A 17,350-nucleotide genomic window follows, 5' to 3' on the forward strand; every position below is an offset into this window, starting at 1 on the left:
ATCTTTAAAGGGTTAATGAGCACATTTAAAACCTCACCACGGGGTCCAGGCTTCTCTAGTTACACACCTAACGTGTTACAGAAGCACGGGCCAGCGCTATACAGTGTGCATGTAGAGAGTTGTGAGGGCACATCCATACCAGCAGGTTGACGGTGCAGCTCATCCGGTTCTCCTCGCTCTCGTCGTTGGCGATCGTGCGGTAATCCAGGAGGTTCTCCAACAAGCTGCTCACCAGGACGGTGAACACCTCCCCGGAGCTGGACAGATACTTGTGTTTCCTGCAGTGCTCCAACAAGCTGAAGAACAACGTCAGAAATGGTCAGAGAAGGTCAAAGTGACTGGAGAAGGCGGCGGAGAACACACAAGGACGGCCATGTCTTCCATCATCATGATGGCACAACAAGGACTCACAGTTTCTCCAGCAGGTCTTTGTACTGTCTGTCTCCTCGACCTCCTTCCACCTCCTGATCCAGGCGGGTGATCAGCTCGTTCTCAAACTACAGAACAGAAAGTGATGGTAAGACTCTTCACATACCACAATCTGCATAGATCGAGGCATGTAGGGGGTTAACCACGGAGATCGATGTTCTCATTGATCTCCAGTGTTGCAGGACGGGGGGCTGCTATCAGTCACAGCCGACTCCCGCTGCAAGGTGGTGCGGGCTCACTTTTGATCCTACCCCAGCCACAGTACCACCCAGCCAGGGCGTAAACTTACGTCTTATAGTGTTACGCTAAGTTAATCTTCTTCTTCATTTTCACTGGGCAATTACGGTTACCATCCCTAAAAAATGGACATATCGTGATCCCCAGTTAAACGGGCACTTAATGGGGTGTATTAAGTGAAGCTGCTCTCAAATCCTTCATTATCGGCTTTTGTGACAACCGTACATCTTAACCAAGGTTTGCTTGGTCTTTGGGATACTCAAGAATACTCCTCTCCCCCCAAACAGGTCTAAGCCCCATTCACAAGGTTGCTAATGATTATTATCTATGCTTTCTCCTTTTTTTGTATGAAGTCAAGATTTTAACTCGTCCCCTATCCACAGGACAATGGACAGCGCCTGATCAATGGGGTCCGACCCTTGGGAACACCACTACCACGAGATCAGGGTGTCCATGCACCTGTGGTGGCTGAACACACGCTGTCGCCCCCCCCAGTCATTACTATGGGACTGCCAGAGATAGCAAAGTGCTGTGCTCGCTCCGCAGCCACATGGAGATGAATGGAGCGGCACACACTTGGTCACCGCCGGATTTATGTGCAGGGACACAGGCCCACATCCTTGTGATCGGTAGGGGGCCCAGCGGTCAGACCAATACCGATCAGATACTTATCCTCAGAATACAGGATAGGGAATAGGTTAAAACCGCTTTAAAAAAATGAAACTTTATTTTTGCTGCCACTAGAGGGAGCTCACAGCATACTCTTCTATAGAGTTCAATGGATTTAAATAATCTAGGTAGAGGGCTCACCCTAGCAGTGACTGCAAACAAACAGAATTTTATCACTTAAAGGCTGTCTGGGACGTTTACTATTGATGACCTATCCTCATCAAATAAGTGATCGGCAGGGGTACACCGCTTGGGATCATTACCGTTCAGCTTCCAGCACTGTCTGCACCAACAATACTGCATCGGCCCACTTTGGTACTGCAAGCGCAGCTCCCACTGAATTTAATTCATTCAATCCCCATTGAATTGATGGGACCATAGAATTGGATAGAAAGGATTACAGGGGTTATCCAGTCAGCGCCCGCCGGTATGCATCGGGGGTCGGTACAGAAGTGGAGTAGTGGCCGACACTCAAAACTGCAGGCTCAACTATCATTCTAGCCAATCAGAGCTGCACCTGCAATTACAAGTGCCGGCCACTGCACGGGGGCTGGAGCAGCGGCTTCCGCTCCGACCCCGGTGTATCCTGTTGGGCGCTGCCTGGATAACCCTTTAAAACTGCCCAAACAACATTTTTTCCTTACCATTGGACATGAGGATCTGGCTGCACTGTGATCAGGCAGATCCCTTCATGCAGCTTATGGTACACCAGCTCAGGAAGAAAAGGCAGCTACCCTGTCTAATGACACTCACCATATGGAAATGCCCGCTGCCACTGAAGTTATGTTCATGCTGCATCATGTCAAAGAAGATGGGAATGGTCGCCTTCCGTAGATCTGGTTCTGGGGTGAGGGTCACCTCAAGGATCGGTCCCACCATGGAAGGGATGAACTTAATCTTGTGGGGTCCTAATATAGAGAAATGCAAGAGGAATCTGCCAACTGTACAAGCAAGTACATCCTGCCCAAGTCTAAGGGCCGTCTTATGCGAAATGAATATTGTGCGAATAATCGTTAGATCGAGCGGTTGGCATGATCATGGTCACAAGCAGAGCAGCAAGAAATGGCTAGATTGTGGCTGCAAGTCATTGCGTATGAAGAGGCGTAGCAACGATTTGTTGAGCAGAAAGACTGGCAGAAGGTTGACTGGAGGGGCGATTGTGATCCAGATGATCAAAACTACCCAATATTGTTCAGTGTGCATTAGATGCATGCCAAGCAAACGATATACAACCGCTACGTCACCGCTAGTTGGACTCTCAATCCAATTTATCTTGCCATGTAAAAGGGCCCGTAATCAGGAAGCTTTACTGAACTTGGTCTGGACCCATTAGCCCTGACTACAGATTGTTACAGCAGGGGTTACATCTATGGTCAAGAAGGTGGAAGTCAACTTTCCGATCATCAAAGGAAACCCATCAAGCAGTGGTGTATCAATAGGGGTCGCAGGGGTCACAGTTGTGACCGGGCCCCTAAGCAAGTGTTCAAGCTCTGACATCTGTGATTGGTTGCAGCAGCTTGCGATGTCCCATTAAACAGGCAGGCTGCAGCCTGTCAACCCGGACCCGATGCAGAGAATGCAGCTGCGGGGTGAGGGGAGTGTACAATTACTTTTATACATGGGGGTGCAGGAAATAACTAAAAAAAGAATTTTTAAAAATTGAAAAAGAAAAAACTAAGACACACCCTTTAAGAGGCACAAAGGGAACACTGTTACTTCGTGAGCATTGGGGTATTATTACTTTTCAGGGGAACAAAGTGGGCATTATTACTTTGTGGGGGAAGGCGGAGGAGAAATATTACTATGTGGGGGGCACAAAGCAGGCAGTCATTCTACAGGGAATTATTACTGTGCATGAGACATATTACTTGTGGGGCACAGGAAACAGTACAGGAGACACAAAGAGGGGCGTTGGGGGTAGCGGTATGGGGAGAGTCTGCAGAGATGAGATGTAAGAAATCTTTATGGCCAGATGGAGAAGAAAACAGAAAGGGAACGAAACCAATCAGAGAAGATGTCATCACTGGAGGTAACTGCACTGCAATCACTATCACTATGTACAACTGGTAGCTGACCATTATATGGGGAAGGCTGAACTTCTGAACCGGGGACCATAGGCCTGTAGCTATACCCCCACCATCAAGGCTGCACAGTACCTGCACATTTGCCTAAGTAGTCTTGGCGTTAAACACACACACACATATATTATATATATATATATATATATATATATATATATATATATATATATATATATATATATATATATATATATATATATATATATATATATATACACACATATACATACATACATACACACACACACACACACAGTGCTGATATTAATCGCTCACCTAGATTATACCACATATCCCTGATCTTCAGCCCGATCTCTTTCCTTATGTCCCCATATCTGTAGGGAAACGGTACATAATACAGATTTAGTACACTTACAGATAACACATGGAGCACCTCGCAAGAATTGACCTGCTGTGAAATATTCAGCTGGAGGACAAATAGAAAAATAAGCAGACAAGGAGTCATTCTTCACGGTCCCAAGCAGATGAAGACGTCTGATGAGCCTCTGATTAGCTCATCTTTTCCCCCCGACTCTTCTCTCTGCGCGAATGAGTTGCATGGAGACACACAAAGACCCCATCTACAGCCTGTGCAAGTACATGTATCACTGCAGTAACATATCTACAGTATACGGGCTGCAGAGGTAAGTTGTTATGAAGTACATTTACTCCACAAATTCAGGTCCCAAATGAATAATAACTTCTAATCAGAATGCCATACAAACACGGACATGCCAAAAGTCATGGGATAGCAGTCTGTAGATTGACTATGAAGTGGCATTACGTCAGGGAATACCTTGGGAACGCCAACACTTGTATAAGTTGTGAGGTGTTATCTGGTGAGGTTGAAAACTGGCCAGCGTGCTCATGGCAAGGCTAGTGGAGTTATTGGAGCTCGAACAAAGCATAATAGTGGGTGTCAGATGTATGAGATTCTGTATGAGTCTGTTTTCAAGTTGCATAAGTATTTACCAATTCCAGTGTCACGTATGTACTGGGAATACGTCATAAAAGGCAGAACCACCCACAGTGGGCAATGCATTGGCTGCCATCAGGTGCTTATTGACCACGGCTTGACAACATCTGGCTAGGATTGCCACAGACAAGTGACTCCGGCAGAAATCAGATGCATGTTCAGTGCCCCACACGCATATCCTGTAGGTCAGTGCAGCATTTTTTTGCTTCCATAGGTTATGGGAACAGAAGACCCACTTGAGTACCTCTATTACCACCACAATACTGGACACAGTGCCTCACCTGGGCTCGTGAAGTTGTTAACTGGACCCTAGAGGACTGGCAACATGACGTGGTCTGATGAATCATGGTGCCAAATTGGCTTGGAATGATGGTAGGGACCCTAATTGTCAACAAGGTACTCTGCAGGCTGGTAGTGGTTCCATGCTGGTGTGAAGTGTATTCTCATGGTATGAGTTGGGTTTACTGGTCCACCTAAACAAGTCATTGACCGATTCCTACTGTTTTACTGCTTGGTGACCATTTGCAGCCCTTCATGGACGCAATGTACCCCACAATGATGGGATATTCCAGTAGGATAATGCAATTCTCTAGAATTGGTTTGAGGAACATCCTGGAGAGTTCCTATGAACAGTGTGGCCTACACGTTCACCTGACTTGAGCCCAATCTAGCATTTATGGGAAGAAAGGTCCATTCACACCTGAGGTCCTGTACCTACAAATACCACAGAGCTGTGGGTGGCTATCCAGATGGCTCAACATTCCTCCAGGCGTCTACTGTCCACTTGTGAAATCGATGCTACATTCAGTTGTGCGTCGCTGGACTAGGGGGGTCTGCTACACAATATTAGTTTCTGTCCCATGACTTTTGGCACAGCAGTGTATAATGTTACATGTAATCAGTACAGTCACACATTTCGATGCTCTTACTTGCACAGGATCTTGTGTCGCTTCTCCTGAGAGAACTTGTGTAGCTGCAGAGACTCATGGGTTAACAGTGACACGGCCAAGTGGAAGAAGTTATTCCAGAGCTGAAACAGAGATGAAGAGCTGCAGCCTGACATCAGTGGGGGTAGTAGGACTATCTAGATTTCCATATACTGTGCGCACGGATATATCTTGTCCAGTCATTTTTATTAAAGTGACAGTGTAAGAATAACTTTTGTTAACTTTAAGAAATTGCAAAAAACTTTACACAATACTTATAGTCTTTGGTAATATCGACAGGGGGCCAATCGCCCCTGCAAACTCTTACAGACAGTGTTGCCACCCTGCCAGTGAATCACTGGCCCAGCCAGAAATTAAATCCGAAGGCCGGTTCTGGGATTGATTTATTTATTTTTTTACTGGCCATATTAATATAAAATTAATTGTTAGCGGTGAGCACGACCCGGCAGCAACCCAACACCATGACGTTTTTTAACTCCCTCTGTAGCTCTAGTCTGGCTGCTACTGATGTAATCAGAGACTCTGATCGCTCACCCAGGTGTCTACAGTCCTGCAAGTCTTGTACGCAGCGCAGATGCCAGGGGGAGGGGGTCAGGGTCTCTTATTAGATCAGCTGCATCCGGACTGGAGCTATGGAGTTACACTACTTCATGGTGTGGTTGCTGCCTGGCCAGATGTACAGGGGTGGGGAAAGCATAAAGAGGGAGCACTATTTTTGGAGCCACTAATACTACTGGAGCAACTAAGGGAGACAGTTATTATTGGGGACATTAAGGGGGGGGGGTCATTATTACTACTGGCCCCCCAGAGAAGGGGGACTATCACTATTGGGGCCACAGAGAGGGAGCACTATCACTATAGCGGTTACAAAGAGGAGGCACTATTACTATTAAGGGTCACACAGAGGGGGCACTTAGTATAGGGGCCACAGAGAGGGGACACTACTAGTATAGGGGCCCTTATAAGTATAAAGGCCACACAGAGGGTGCACTATTAATATAAGGGCCACCGAAAGGGAGCGCTTCCACTACAGGGGCACAGAAAGGGGGCAGTATCACAAAGAGAAGACACTTTTACTATATTGGTCAAAAAGAGGAGGCACCATTACTGTAGGGGCCGCAAAGAGGAGGCACTTAGTATACGGGCCATAGAGAGGGGACACCATTAGTATAGGGGGCACTATACTTTAGGAGCCACACAGAGGGGACACTATTCGTATATGTGCCACTATAATTATAGGGGGCACTATAACTTTAGGAGCCACATAGAGGGCGCACTATTACTAATAGGGGTACTGAAATAACGAAGGTAAAATCATATGGTGGGATAAGCCACACTCCTAAATCATGCCCCCTTTTTCATTGGCCAGAACTTTTTGGTGACAATGGTGGGAACCCTACTTAAAAAGGGTACAGGTTGGGTATAGGACTAGTAAGCATCCTGGCAGAGAGTGTATCAGGCCAGTATCCCTCTCCTTAGCGCCGATGTGAGTTGGACATAGAACTGCTCGAGCAGCTTTTCCTTTATTGCTGATTTTATTATGTTGGTGCTGAGAAAGCACGAGCATAAAGCGCACAAGTAATTACCTGCAATGAGATCTAATATTTATGGAGACGCCGATTTTGTAACGAAGGCAGAAAAACGCTTTCACATTAATTAAACAAAGTCATCCATTAGCGTTTCATCGGCAGAATGTTCCATAGTCTGATTACATAAGTACTTTTTATTCCATTACGTATCACCTGGTCTCGGGAGACTCCGAACTTCAGAACACAAGATTGTCCTCACCTGGAGTTCAAAGTTAGTCTGATCCAAGAAGAACTTGTTCAGAACGACGGAAAACCTGTTCATGGCCCTCAGGAACACCCTGCAAGAGAAATGCCCAGATAGGAGTCCTGAGGACGAGGAGCAAGATACAAGCTCTTACATGGAAATTCTTTTAATCTGGCATCTGATGATTCAGCATAGGACTGCAATATAATAAGTGATTTCACAACCAATGAGCAACGTCCTCATTTTGTATTAAAGAGGTTATCCCAAAATAGAGTTTTATCACCTATCCACAGTATAAAGGTGATTATTAGTGTTATAATGGGGCCATGTGCTGACTGTTGAATACAAGGAGAGCACTGACCTGAAAATATGGCCCTGTACCTTGAGCCTTAGTATAATCCTTTTCACTGCTTGAATCAGTGCAGAGGCTGCTGTAATCACAGGAATTTATCAGCTAATAAGTTCTCTCTACAGTCATTAAGGTTTTAAAGGGATTTTCCAAGTTGTTATTTTTTGAACAGCTGACCATGCAAAAAAATAATAAAACAGCCTATACTCACCTGTCCCAGATCCCTGCACATCCAGTGCTGCATCTGCCATTTTCCCTGCAGGTGCCCTGCTTATTAACTGCAGTCAGCCTATATACCAAAAGTCACAGACTGACTGCAGCCATTTATAGGTTTCAGCAGTCTATCATGTTCTATACACAGGTTGAAAGCAGTGTGCAAGCAGAGCTCCGGCAAGCAGAATGACACATGCAGCTCTGTAGCTGTGGGAGTCTAGGACAGGTGAGTATATGCCATTTTATTTCTTCCCTGAATTGCCAGCTGGCTAAAAAATTAACTATGACTATCCCTTTACATTTTTTTTAGCCATTTGGATCTCTGCCTGCAGGGAGAAAGTAAAGGACTGCAGTAATTCGAGTCTTATGTTATTCTTTTCTATACTGAATTGAATGGACTGTAGTGCCTACAAGCGAATAAAGCTAATGGATCACTAGAGGTACGCTACAAAAGAAGACAAGAAGAAAGAGAATATATATGTAGGATATAGACACCTACTTGTTCTGTGTCATGGTCATCAGCATCCAGTCCCTCGGGAACACTCGTTTTCCTATTAGGTCCTTGAACATGATAAAGGTTTCCATCAAGAAATCCTACGCAAAGTAGGGAGAAAAGGTGGAAAGTCAGCTATGAAGTAGTGAGAACACAAGGAACGGACAACATATTGTAGACATTCAGAAGCCACAAGCTGAGGGCTTACAATGATATCTTGACGAGTCTTGAAAGTGCCGATATAGTAATCATAGTGATAATCTTCCATCTGTCTGAGGACGGCCGTCATACACGCTACAAAACGACCCTAAATAAGAAACAATCGGAAACCTTTTCTTGGGAACTGAGCCACCTTACAACAGAGCGCCATTGTAACAAAGCTGATTATCCCCTGGTGCCCCATCGTAGACTCACTATATGTGGCGACTGACGACTCATCCCAATAACGGTCCGGTTTATCCTCCGCAGTAGACGCTCCATGATGAGCTGGATATGTTGCGTAGAGTCACACTGCACAAAGAGAAACAGAATAAATCTAATGGAAGACCAGACAAGATCCGAACCTTCTCAAATCAGATCAACGAGTTTACACACCAATAGCCATCCCCTTTAACACCTTTTTTCTGTGGATCTGTAGAATTAGCAGAATATCAAAATGATGTATTTTTTTAGGTTTTCCCACTTTTGAATAAAATAAACACCATTTCTCTAGGATATATAATATATATATATATATATATATATATATATATATATATATATCACAGTGGGCTCCGTTTCTTCCCCTTTTTATAGCCTTTGCCGTGTGGGCTAAAGAATGTGTTCAACTTATTGCATGGGGGCGTTACGGATGCAATGATGCCTAATTTTTTTTTAATTTAAAGAAAAACACAAGAGTGGAAAATGCGTAAAAAGGTTTCCTTTACAATTTTTTTTTTTTACATTTTAATGTCCCTGTGAGAGACTTGAACCTGTGATGCTGTCATCGCTCCGATAATACACTGCAGTATTTCTGTACTGCAATGCATTGTCGTTTAGTATAGCGGTCACAGACCATGACAGACCTGGATGCTATTACATGTTGATGGGCTGATGCTGTGACAGAGGGAGCGCCCTCCCTCTGTGAAGCTTTTACATGGCGCTATCAACACTGATTGCTGTCTATAGTATGTAACTGAATGCCTAATCATATGACCCTCTTCTCACCCCGGGTGTACATATAGGATTGGAAGGGGTCCAAGGGGATGCAGAGAATTAAAAAAACATGGATGGCTACTCTCATACAGAATTAGCACCACAGTTTGTCTGATATTGCAGTTCAGCCAAATTAACTTCAATTGAGATAAACTGCAATACCATACACAACCATGGTCAGGTGTGGTGCCGTTTCTGAAAGAAAGTAGCTATGTTTTTCTAATCCTACACAACCCCTTTCAGAACAACAATATTTTAGTACCGCTAGCACCATATTTCCAAGAGCATTACGGTCTCTCTCACCGCTTCCTTATTCTGGAGAACCTCCAAAATATTGCTAAGGAGCTGCCCGCTGGCTTCATAATCCGGTTTGTTATAATTATCATCCAACTGTCCGCTTAGCTGGTCAATAAAAAGAGGCAAAAGGGCATCTCTGCATTCTGCAAAGAAAAAGGTCTTGTATCAAATAACAATTCAATATATGATATACACTGACCGGCCACTTTATTAGAGCCCCGACCCTTTATTAGAGCCCCGACCCTTTATTAGAGCCCCGACCCTTTATTAGAGCCCCGGCCCTTTATTAGAGCCCCGGCCCTTTATTAGAGCCCCGGCCCTTTATTAGAGCCCCGGCCCTTTATTAGAGCCCCGGCCCTTTATCTTGTTTATGAAAGGGGTCAGAGGAGGGTGTCAAGAATCATTTTAATGAACAGGAGCTACACAGTCAAGCAAATTGCAGCTGAATATAACGCTGGCGCTCCAACTAACGTATCTGCACAAACAATTCATTGCTCCTTACCACAGATGGGCTATAACAGCAGATGACCAGTTCCATGATCATTGCTGTTAAAGGGCTAATGCCCACAGACGGATTTCTGTCACATGAAACGTGGCAGAAATCCACGCGTTATCCCGCAGCTATAAGGGTCTATTAAATCTAATAGCTCAATGTTTATGCTGCGGAATTCCACCGCGGAATTCCGCAGCGTGAAAGAAAGCGTGGATGCTCTAATTGTCGTGGGAAAATGCACGGGCGGCTTCCATTGTTGTCAATTTAAGTTGTCCATTACGCGATACTTGCGCTGTGAGCACAGTGGAAGTATCACGTGATTACGCGTCACCACCCATCGTGGGCCTTGTTACGTCCCACTGCCGGTGCATCACGCGCTGCACTGCGCATGTGTACCGGCTCGCCAGACGGGACTGCGTGGCGGATCCGGAGTATGGAGTCTTTGGAGGGCGTTGTGTCGGACTCCGCTGCGATATTCCGCAGGCAGAGTTCCAACACGGTCGTGGGCATGGGGCCTTAGAGAAACAGAAAGGCAAGATTTCAAAATTTTGCCTTCAGAATTTGGTGCACGATGTTGATGGGAGGTCAGAATTTGGCACAAGCAGCATGAATCGATGATGACCCCTTCCTGTCAGCTGGTAGAACATGTCGGCATTACTAATGTGCGACAACTACAAAAAGCTTCCTGTCCGCAGGGGCCGATATTCCTGCAAAACGATTATCTAGTGGAATCTACACCATGACTAATTGCTGCGGTTCTGAAGGCCAAAGGAGTCCAATGCGCTACTAGATGTGGGGGGGGGGGCTCTAATAAAGTGGCCATTCAGTGTAGGTTAATTATTATATAAAGTGCCAAACTTTCTACTACAAGATATTCACCTGGCTGCAAAAAGAGGTCGGTCTCCACCACCTTACACATGCAGGTCAGCGTCTGATGGACAAGTTGGTCTGGAGGAACGCTCTGCATGAACTTGGCGAAGAGGTCGCTGTAAAATGATAAGGAGGTCAACAGTCTTGCCTAAAGGTTCACTCGCCATAGCAGTAATTCTTTAGACCAAAGGCATACAAGCCATGTGATGCGGTTCTGCTTCGTTCTAGTGGTCGGTGAAGGTCTGGACCCCCAGCAATCAAAACATTTCACATGAGGTTATATAATATATCAAAAGTTTTTAGAAAGTGCAGTTAGACTTTACGCTAAAGAGGGTAAAGTATAAGGAGGTGAAGCCTTCTGGCCAACATAACTCCTGGTAGATGAAGGCAGAACATTCTTCTCCGTTATCCGTCAGATCTTTTACCTCAGCTCCACCGGATCAAAGACGGTTTTTAGGTGATTTATAATTCCTGGAAGATACTTCAGTGCAGCGGCCTGTAACACAACACAACAATGACCTTATTACTAGACCACAGTCTTCATCTTGACAAACAAATTAGTGGTATAGAGGGCGGCTGGGTGACAATAAATGGCCCATCTAGGCCGCTGACGCACCTTAATCTTCACTGCTTCTTGCAAAGGTCGGTCCATCAGTTCATTAAAGGCCAGGAACAGCTGTCGTATGGAGTCATTGAACTGGTCTTTTCCTTCCTCCTGACCGTAGAACCTGACAGTTAGCAAATCAAGAAGTAGTCATATATTGGTTCCTTATTAAAATACATGTATTCTTCTCTCTTGTACATAGTAACCTTATTATCAATTGATCATAGCATTATGTATATTGTCCAGGACTTTTGGACTTCTACTATTGATGACCTATACTCAGGCTGGGTCATCAATAGTTGATTGGCAGGGGTCCGCCACTCAGGATCCCCTGTGCATGAAGTATGTTCCCTAAATACCAGCTATTCCTCTAATGGAGCTATTATCTACATGGGAGCTAGAGATTACATTGTTTTCTCTTAGCAGCCCATGGCTGAACAATAGAGATAATTACAGAGCTCAGACCACGTGCTAAGTTCTGCAACAGCTCCCGCGGGCTCATTTGCATGCTACTGAAGCTGATAAAGTACTAATGGGCATTAGTGCCCATTAGTACTTTATGCAAAACGATTGCTCAAAACGGTCATTCTCCTCATCTTTTGAATTAATTTTGATCATCTTTGTGTGTAAATGGGGCTTTAGTAAAGTGGAGGCAGGAAGTGGAGTGTCAATATCTCTGTACTCGCACTCTACCAGTATCTCAGGACAATCTACCTGCTTAGCATTGAAAACAATCAAAGTACAGATAAGTGACAGTCACATACAGGGTTGACTTTTTCCTCTCACAGCTGTCTGATTAGGACCAAGGTTATGCAAATATCATTTTTCTTTTCAATTACATGTAAATTACTCCTAGGGACACACAATTGATGTGTGGGTCTATAAGGGGCACTATAATTGCATGGAACGTTTTTACTGTCTGTGCCAAAATTAGTGTTTGGGGCACTAGCCATCTGGCATTATTATTTTCAAGGGTACTATAGAGTTATGGGAGAAGTTATCATGGTGGTTTGGGATAGACAGAAAATAAAAGGGAGAGCTAATGACTCCAATTTGAGAAAATGTCATCTTTGACTCAAAAATGTTCCTATTAATAAGTCTAAAAACATTGCCTCTAAATAGAATTGCACTTAGGGGCATATTCACACTCAGAACACCAAGGCTTTGTCAGAATTTTATAGAAATTGCAGTACTTTGCTGTGGTTTAGCAGCAGTCGGGCATTAATCAGTTCACCAAGATCTGCCACTAACCAGATTCTAGTTAGTGGCATAGTTCTGTACCTAGCGAGTCTGATACAGCCCTTTTACACCACACTCTGCACAGGTCTGATGTTGTAGGCGTCATTACGTAGATTGTGTGTGTGTGTGTGTGTGTATATATATATATATATATATATATATATATATATTTTTTTTTTTTTTAATTATTTTATTATAAATGTGCCACCATTCTCTGCATGACTGAAATTAGCTGCAAGTAGAATCAGCAGATTCAGTCTGTGCAATTGTAAGAGGGGCTGGTATGTGTGTGCTTCCATGTTTTTTTTTAACTATGAAATAACAAGCCACCGATGTGATTCTCCAAGCCAATCAACACAAAATATCAAAAGTATAGTAAAGCAACAATTTATTTCGACCACTAGAGGTCAGACCACACTTACAAACAACTATACAGTATACACATGGGTGGCTTGTTATTTCATGGTTTAAAAAGAGCATGGAAGCAGAAACACAGCAACCCCTCTTACCATTGCACAGACTGAATCTGCTGATTCTACTTGCAGCTAATTTCAGTCATACAGCTATACTCATTGTCAAAAAAAATAAATAAATCAAGCACTTAGAAGTTATTGGAATCAAATGCAACTTTTTTTCTGTGTGATTGTAACATTGATATAAGTAAGTGATTACAATCAGAGCAAAAGGATCATTTATTGGGGAGAACTGAACCCTTGTAGGGAGGCTCTAGTACCCTGTTGTACCGCCTCTAGCTTGGATACAATATATGATACAGGTAGGCATGGAGGCTCTAGTACCCTGTTGTATTGCCTCTAGTTTAAATATAATATGTGATACAGGCAGGCATGGAGTCTCTAGTACCCTGTTGTACCAGCTCTAGCTTGGATACAAGATGTGATACAGGCAGGCATGGAGGCTATAGTACCCTGTTGTACCCCCCCTCTAGCTTGGATACAAGATGTGATATAGGCAATCATGGAGGCTCTAGTACCCAGTTGGGCCACCTCCAGCTTAGATACAAGATGATACAGGCAGTCATGGAGGCTCTAGTACCCTGTTGGGCCACCTCCAGCTTGGATAGAAGTTGTGATACAGGCAGAGTGGCATCCAGCGGGATATCGGTCCACATTTGCTGTAAGTAAGCCTCTAGATCATGCATACACATAGGCTGTCGAAGTTGACATCCCAGATGGTACCCTATATGTTCTATTGGTGATAAATCAGGCAGCCATGGACTTGTGACAATGTTGTGGGGGACATTTCTCTAACCTCCTTGTGTGTGCGGCTGAGCGTTATCCTGCTGGAAGCCGCTATGAGAGGAACACATGTGGCTGCAGGATGTCCTGAACATATCACTGAGCTGCCACAGTCCTTCGTACCACTACCAGGGGTGACCGGCTGTCATATGAGATGGCCCTCCAGATGCTTACAACAGCGGGGCCATCATTTTGTCCAGGAGACCATCACTGGGGAATGAAAAAGGAAACTAAACACAGAACCTGTTCTGCTAGGATGAGTAGTGTCAGGACTGAGAGCTGGAGAGCAGAGCACTATCTAATCTTTCCCTGCTCCTCTGCCCATCAGTAATGATTAACTGCCCTACTAACCCCTGAGGACAAAAGACAGTAGTATGCATTGTTATCCCTACTGAGTTAAGATCTCAGCTGCATCCGGGTGCTGGAGGAACAGAGCTTTCACCTCATGTGAAGAGGCAGAGAGGACTGAGGAGACCAGCTGTGTGCCAGAGGAACAGAGCTTTTACCACATGTGAAGAGTAAGAGAGCACTGAGGAGACCAGCTGTGTGCCGGAGGAACAGAGCTTTTACCTCATGTGAAGAGGCAGAGAGCACTGAAGAGACAATCTGCGTGGCGGAGGAACAGAGCTTTTACCTCACATGTGAAGAGTCAGAGAGCACTGAGGAGACCGGCTGTGTGCCGGATGAACAGAGCTTTTACCTCATGTGAAGAGGCAGAGAGCACTGAGGAGACCGGCTGTGTGCCGGAGGAACAGAGCTTTTACCTCATGTGAAGAGGCAGAGAGGACTGAGGAGAACGGCTGTGTGCCGGAGGACTGGAGCTTTTACCTCACATGTAAAGAGGCAGAGATCACTGAGGAGACCGGCTGTGTGCTGGAGGAACGGAGCTTTTACCTCATGTGAAGAGGCAGAGAGCACTAAGGAGACCGGCTGTGTGGCGGAGGACTGGAGCTTTTACCTCTCATGTGAAGAGGTAGAGAGCAGTGAGGAGACTGGCTGTGTGCCAGAGGAACTGAGCTTTTACCTCACATGTGAAGAGGTAGAGAGCAGTGAGGAGACTGGCTGTGTGCCGGAGGAATTGAGCTTTTACCTCATGTGAAGAGGCAGAGAGCACTGAGGAGACTGGCTGTGTGCCAGAGGAACAGAGCTTTTACCTCTCATGTGAAGAGGCAGAGAGCAGTGAGGAGACCGGCTGTGTGCCGGAGGAACAGAGCTTTAACCTCATGTGAAGAGGCAGAGAGGACTGAGGAGACCAGCTGTGTGCCAGAGGAACAGAGCTTTTACCTCTCATGTGAAGAGGCAGAGAGCAGTGAGGAGACCGGCTGTGTGCCGCAGGAACAGAGCTTTTACCTTTCATGTGAAGAGGTAGAGAGCACTGAGGAGACCAGCTGTGTGCCGGAGGAACGAAGCTTTTACCTCATGTGAAGAGGCAGAGAGCACTAAGTAGACTGGCTGTGTGCTGGAGGAACGGAGCTTTTACCTCTCATGTGAAGAGGCAGAGAGCAGTGAGGTGACCGGCTGTGTGCTAGAGGAACAGAGCTTTTACCTCATGTGAAGAGGCAGAGAGGACTGAGGAGACCGGCTGTGTGCCAGAGGAACAGAGCTTTTACCTCTCATGTGAAGAGGCAGAGAGCAGTGAGGAGACCGGCTGTGTGCCGCAGGAACAGAGCTTTTACCTTTCATGTGAAGAGGTAGAGAGCACTGAGGAGACCAGCTGTGTGCCGGAGGAACAGAGCTTTTAGCTCATGTGAAGAGGCAGAGAGCACTGAGGAGACCAGCTGTGTGCTGGAGGAACTGAGCTTTTACCTCACATGTGAAGAGGCAGAGAGCAGTGAGGAGACCGGCTGTGTGCCGGAGGAACAGAGCTTTAACCTTATGTGAAGAGAGAAAGAGCAGTGAGGTGACCGGCTGTGTGCTAGAGGAACAGAGCTTTTACCTTTCATGTGAAGAGGTAGAGAGCACTGAGGAGACCAGCTGTGTGCCGGAGGAACAGAGCTTTTAGCTCATGTGAAGAGGCAGAGAGCACTGAGGAGACCAGCTGTGTGCTGGAGGAACTGAGCTTTTACCTCACATGTGAAGAGGCAGAGAGCAGTGAGGAGACCGGCTGTGTGCCGGAGGAACAGAGCTTTAACCTTATGTGAAGAGAGAAAGAGCAGTGAGGTGACCGGCTGTGTGCTAGAGGAACGGAGCTTTTACCTCTCATGTGAAGAGGCAGAGAGCAGTGAGGGGACCGGCTGTGTGCCGCAGGAACAGAGCTTTAACCTTATGTGAAGAGGCAGAGAACACTGAGGAGACCGGCTGTGTGCCGGAGGAATGGAGCTTTTACCTCTCATGTGAAGAGGCAGAGAGCACTGAGGAGACCGGCTGTGTGCCGGAGGAATGGAGCTTTTACCTCTCATGTGAAGAGGCAGAGAGCAGTGAGGAGCCCAGCTGTGTGCTGGAGGAATGGAGCTTTTACCTCTCATGTGAAGAGGCAGAGAGCACTGAGGAGACCAGCTGTGTGCCAGAGGAACTGAGCTTTTACCTCACATGTGAAGAGGCAGAGAGCAGTGAGGAGACCGGCTGTGTGCCGGAGGAACGGAGCTTTTACCTCTCATGTGAAGAGGCAGAAGAGCACTGAGGAGCCCGGCTGTGTGCCGGAGGAATGGAGCTTTTACCTCTCATGTAAAGAAGCAGAGAGCACTGAGGAAACCGGCTGTGTGGCGGAGGAACTGAGCTTTTACCTCATGTGAAGAGGCAGAGAGCACTGAGGAGACCGGCTGTGTGGCAGAGGACTGGAGCTTTTACCTCTCATGTGAAGTGGCAGAGAGCAGTGAGGAGACCAGCTGTGTGCCGGAGGAACTGAGCTTTTACCTCACATGTGAAGAGGCAGAGAGCACGGAGGAGACCGGCTGTGTGCCAGAGGAATGGAGCTTTTACCTCTCATGTGAAGAGGCAGAGAGCAGTGAGGAGACCAGCTGTGTGCCGGAGGAACTGAGCTTTTACCTCACATGTGAAGAGGCAGAGAGCAGTGAGGTGACCGGCTGTGTGCCGGAGGAACAGAGCTTTTACCTCATGTGAAGAGGCAGAGAGCACTGAGGAGACCAGCTGTGTGCCGGAGGAACTGAGCTTTTACCTCACATGTGAAGAGGCAGAGAGCAGTGAGGTGACCGGCTGTGTGCTGGAGGAACAGAGCTTTTACTTCATGTGAAGAGGCAGCAAGTACTGAGGAGACCGGCTGTGTGCCAGAG

At 46.0% G+C, this 17,350-nt stretch overlaps 1 protein-coding gene across 1 annotated transcript in view; it reads right to left on the reverse strand.

Moving 5' to 3' along the window:
* Positions 1-17,350, reverse strand: part of DOCK5 (dedicator of cytokinesis 5) — a 100,737-nt gene that overhangs the window by 23,050 nt on the left and 60,337 nt on the right. The window contains exons 23-35 of the mRNA XM_066593519.1: positions 11,638-11,749; positions 11,447-11,517; positions 11,031-11,137; positions 9,665-9,801; positions 8,582-8,677; positions 8,376-8,474; positions 8,174-8,268; positions 7,128-7,206; positions 5,322-5,422; positions 3,693-3,751; positions 2,089-2,243; positions 412-497; positions 140-296 (exon numbers count right to left, since the gene is read on the reverse strand). Of these exons, the coding sequence (XP_066449616.1) occupies positions 140-296; positions 412-497; positions 2,089-2,243; positions 3,693-3,751; positions 5,322-5,422; positions 7,128-7,206; positions 8,174-8,268; positions 8,376-8,474; positions 8,582-8,677; positions 9,665-9,801; positions 11,031-11,137; positions 11,447-11,517; positions 11,638-11,749 (1,354 nt within the window). The remainder of the gene's footprint in view (positions 1-139; positions 297-411; positions 498-2,088; positions 2,244-3,692; positions 3,752-5,321; positions 5,423-7,127; positions 7,207-8,173; positions 8,269-8,375; positions 8,475-8,581; positions 8,678-9,664; positions 9,802-11,030; positions 11,138-11,446; positions 11,518-11,637; positions 11,750-17,350) is intronic.

This window comes from Eleutherodactylus coqui, chromosome 2 (assembly GCF_035609145.1).
Source record: "Eleutherodactylus coqui strain aEleCoq1 chromosome 2, aEleCoq1.hap1, whole genome shotgun sequence".
Taxonomy (NCBI): Eukaryota; Metazoa; Chordata; class Amphibia; order Anura; family Eleutherodactylidae; genus Eleutherodactylus; species Eleutherodactylus coqui.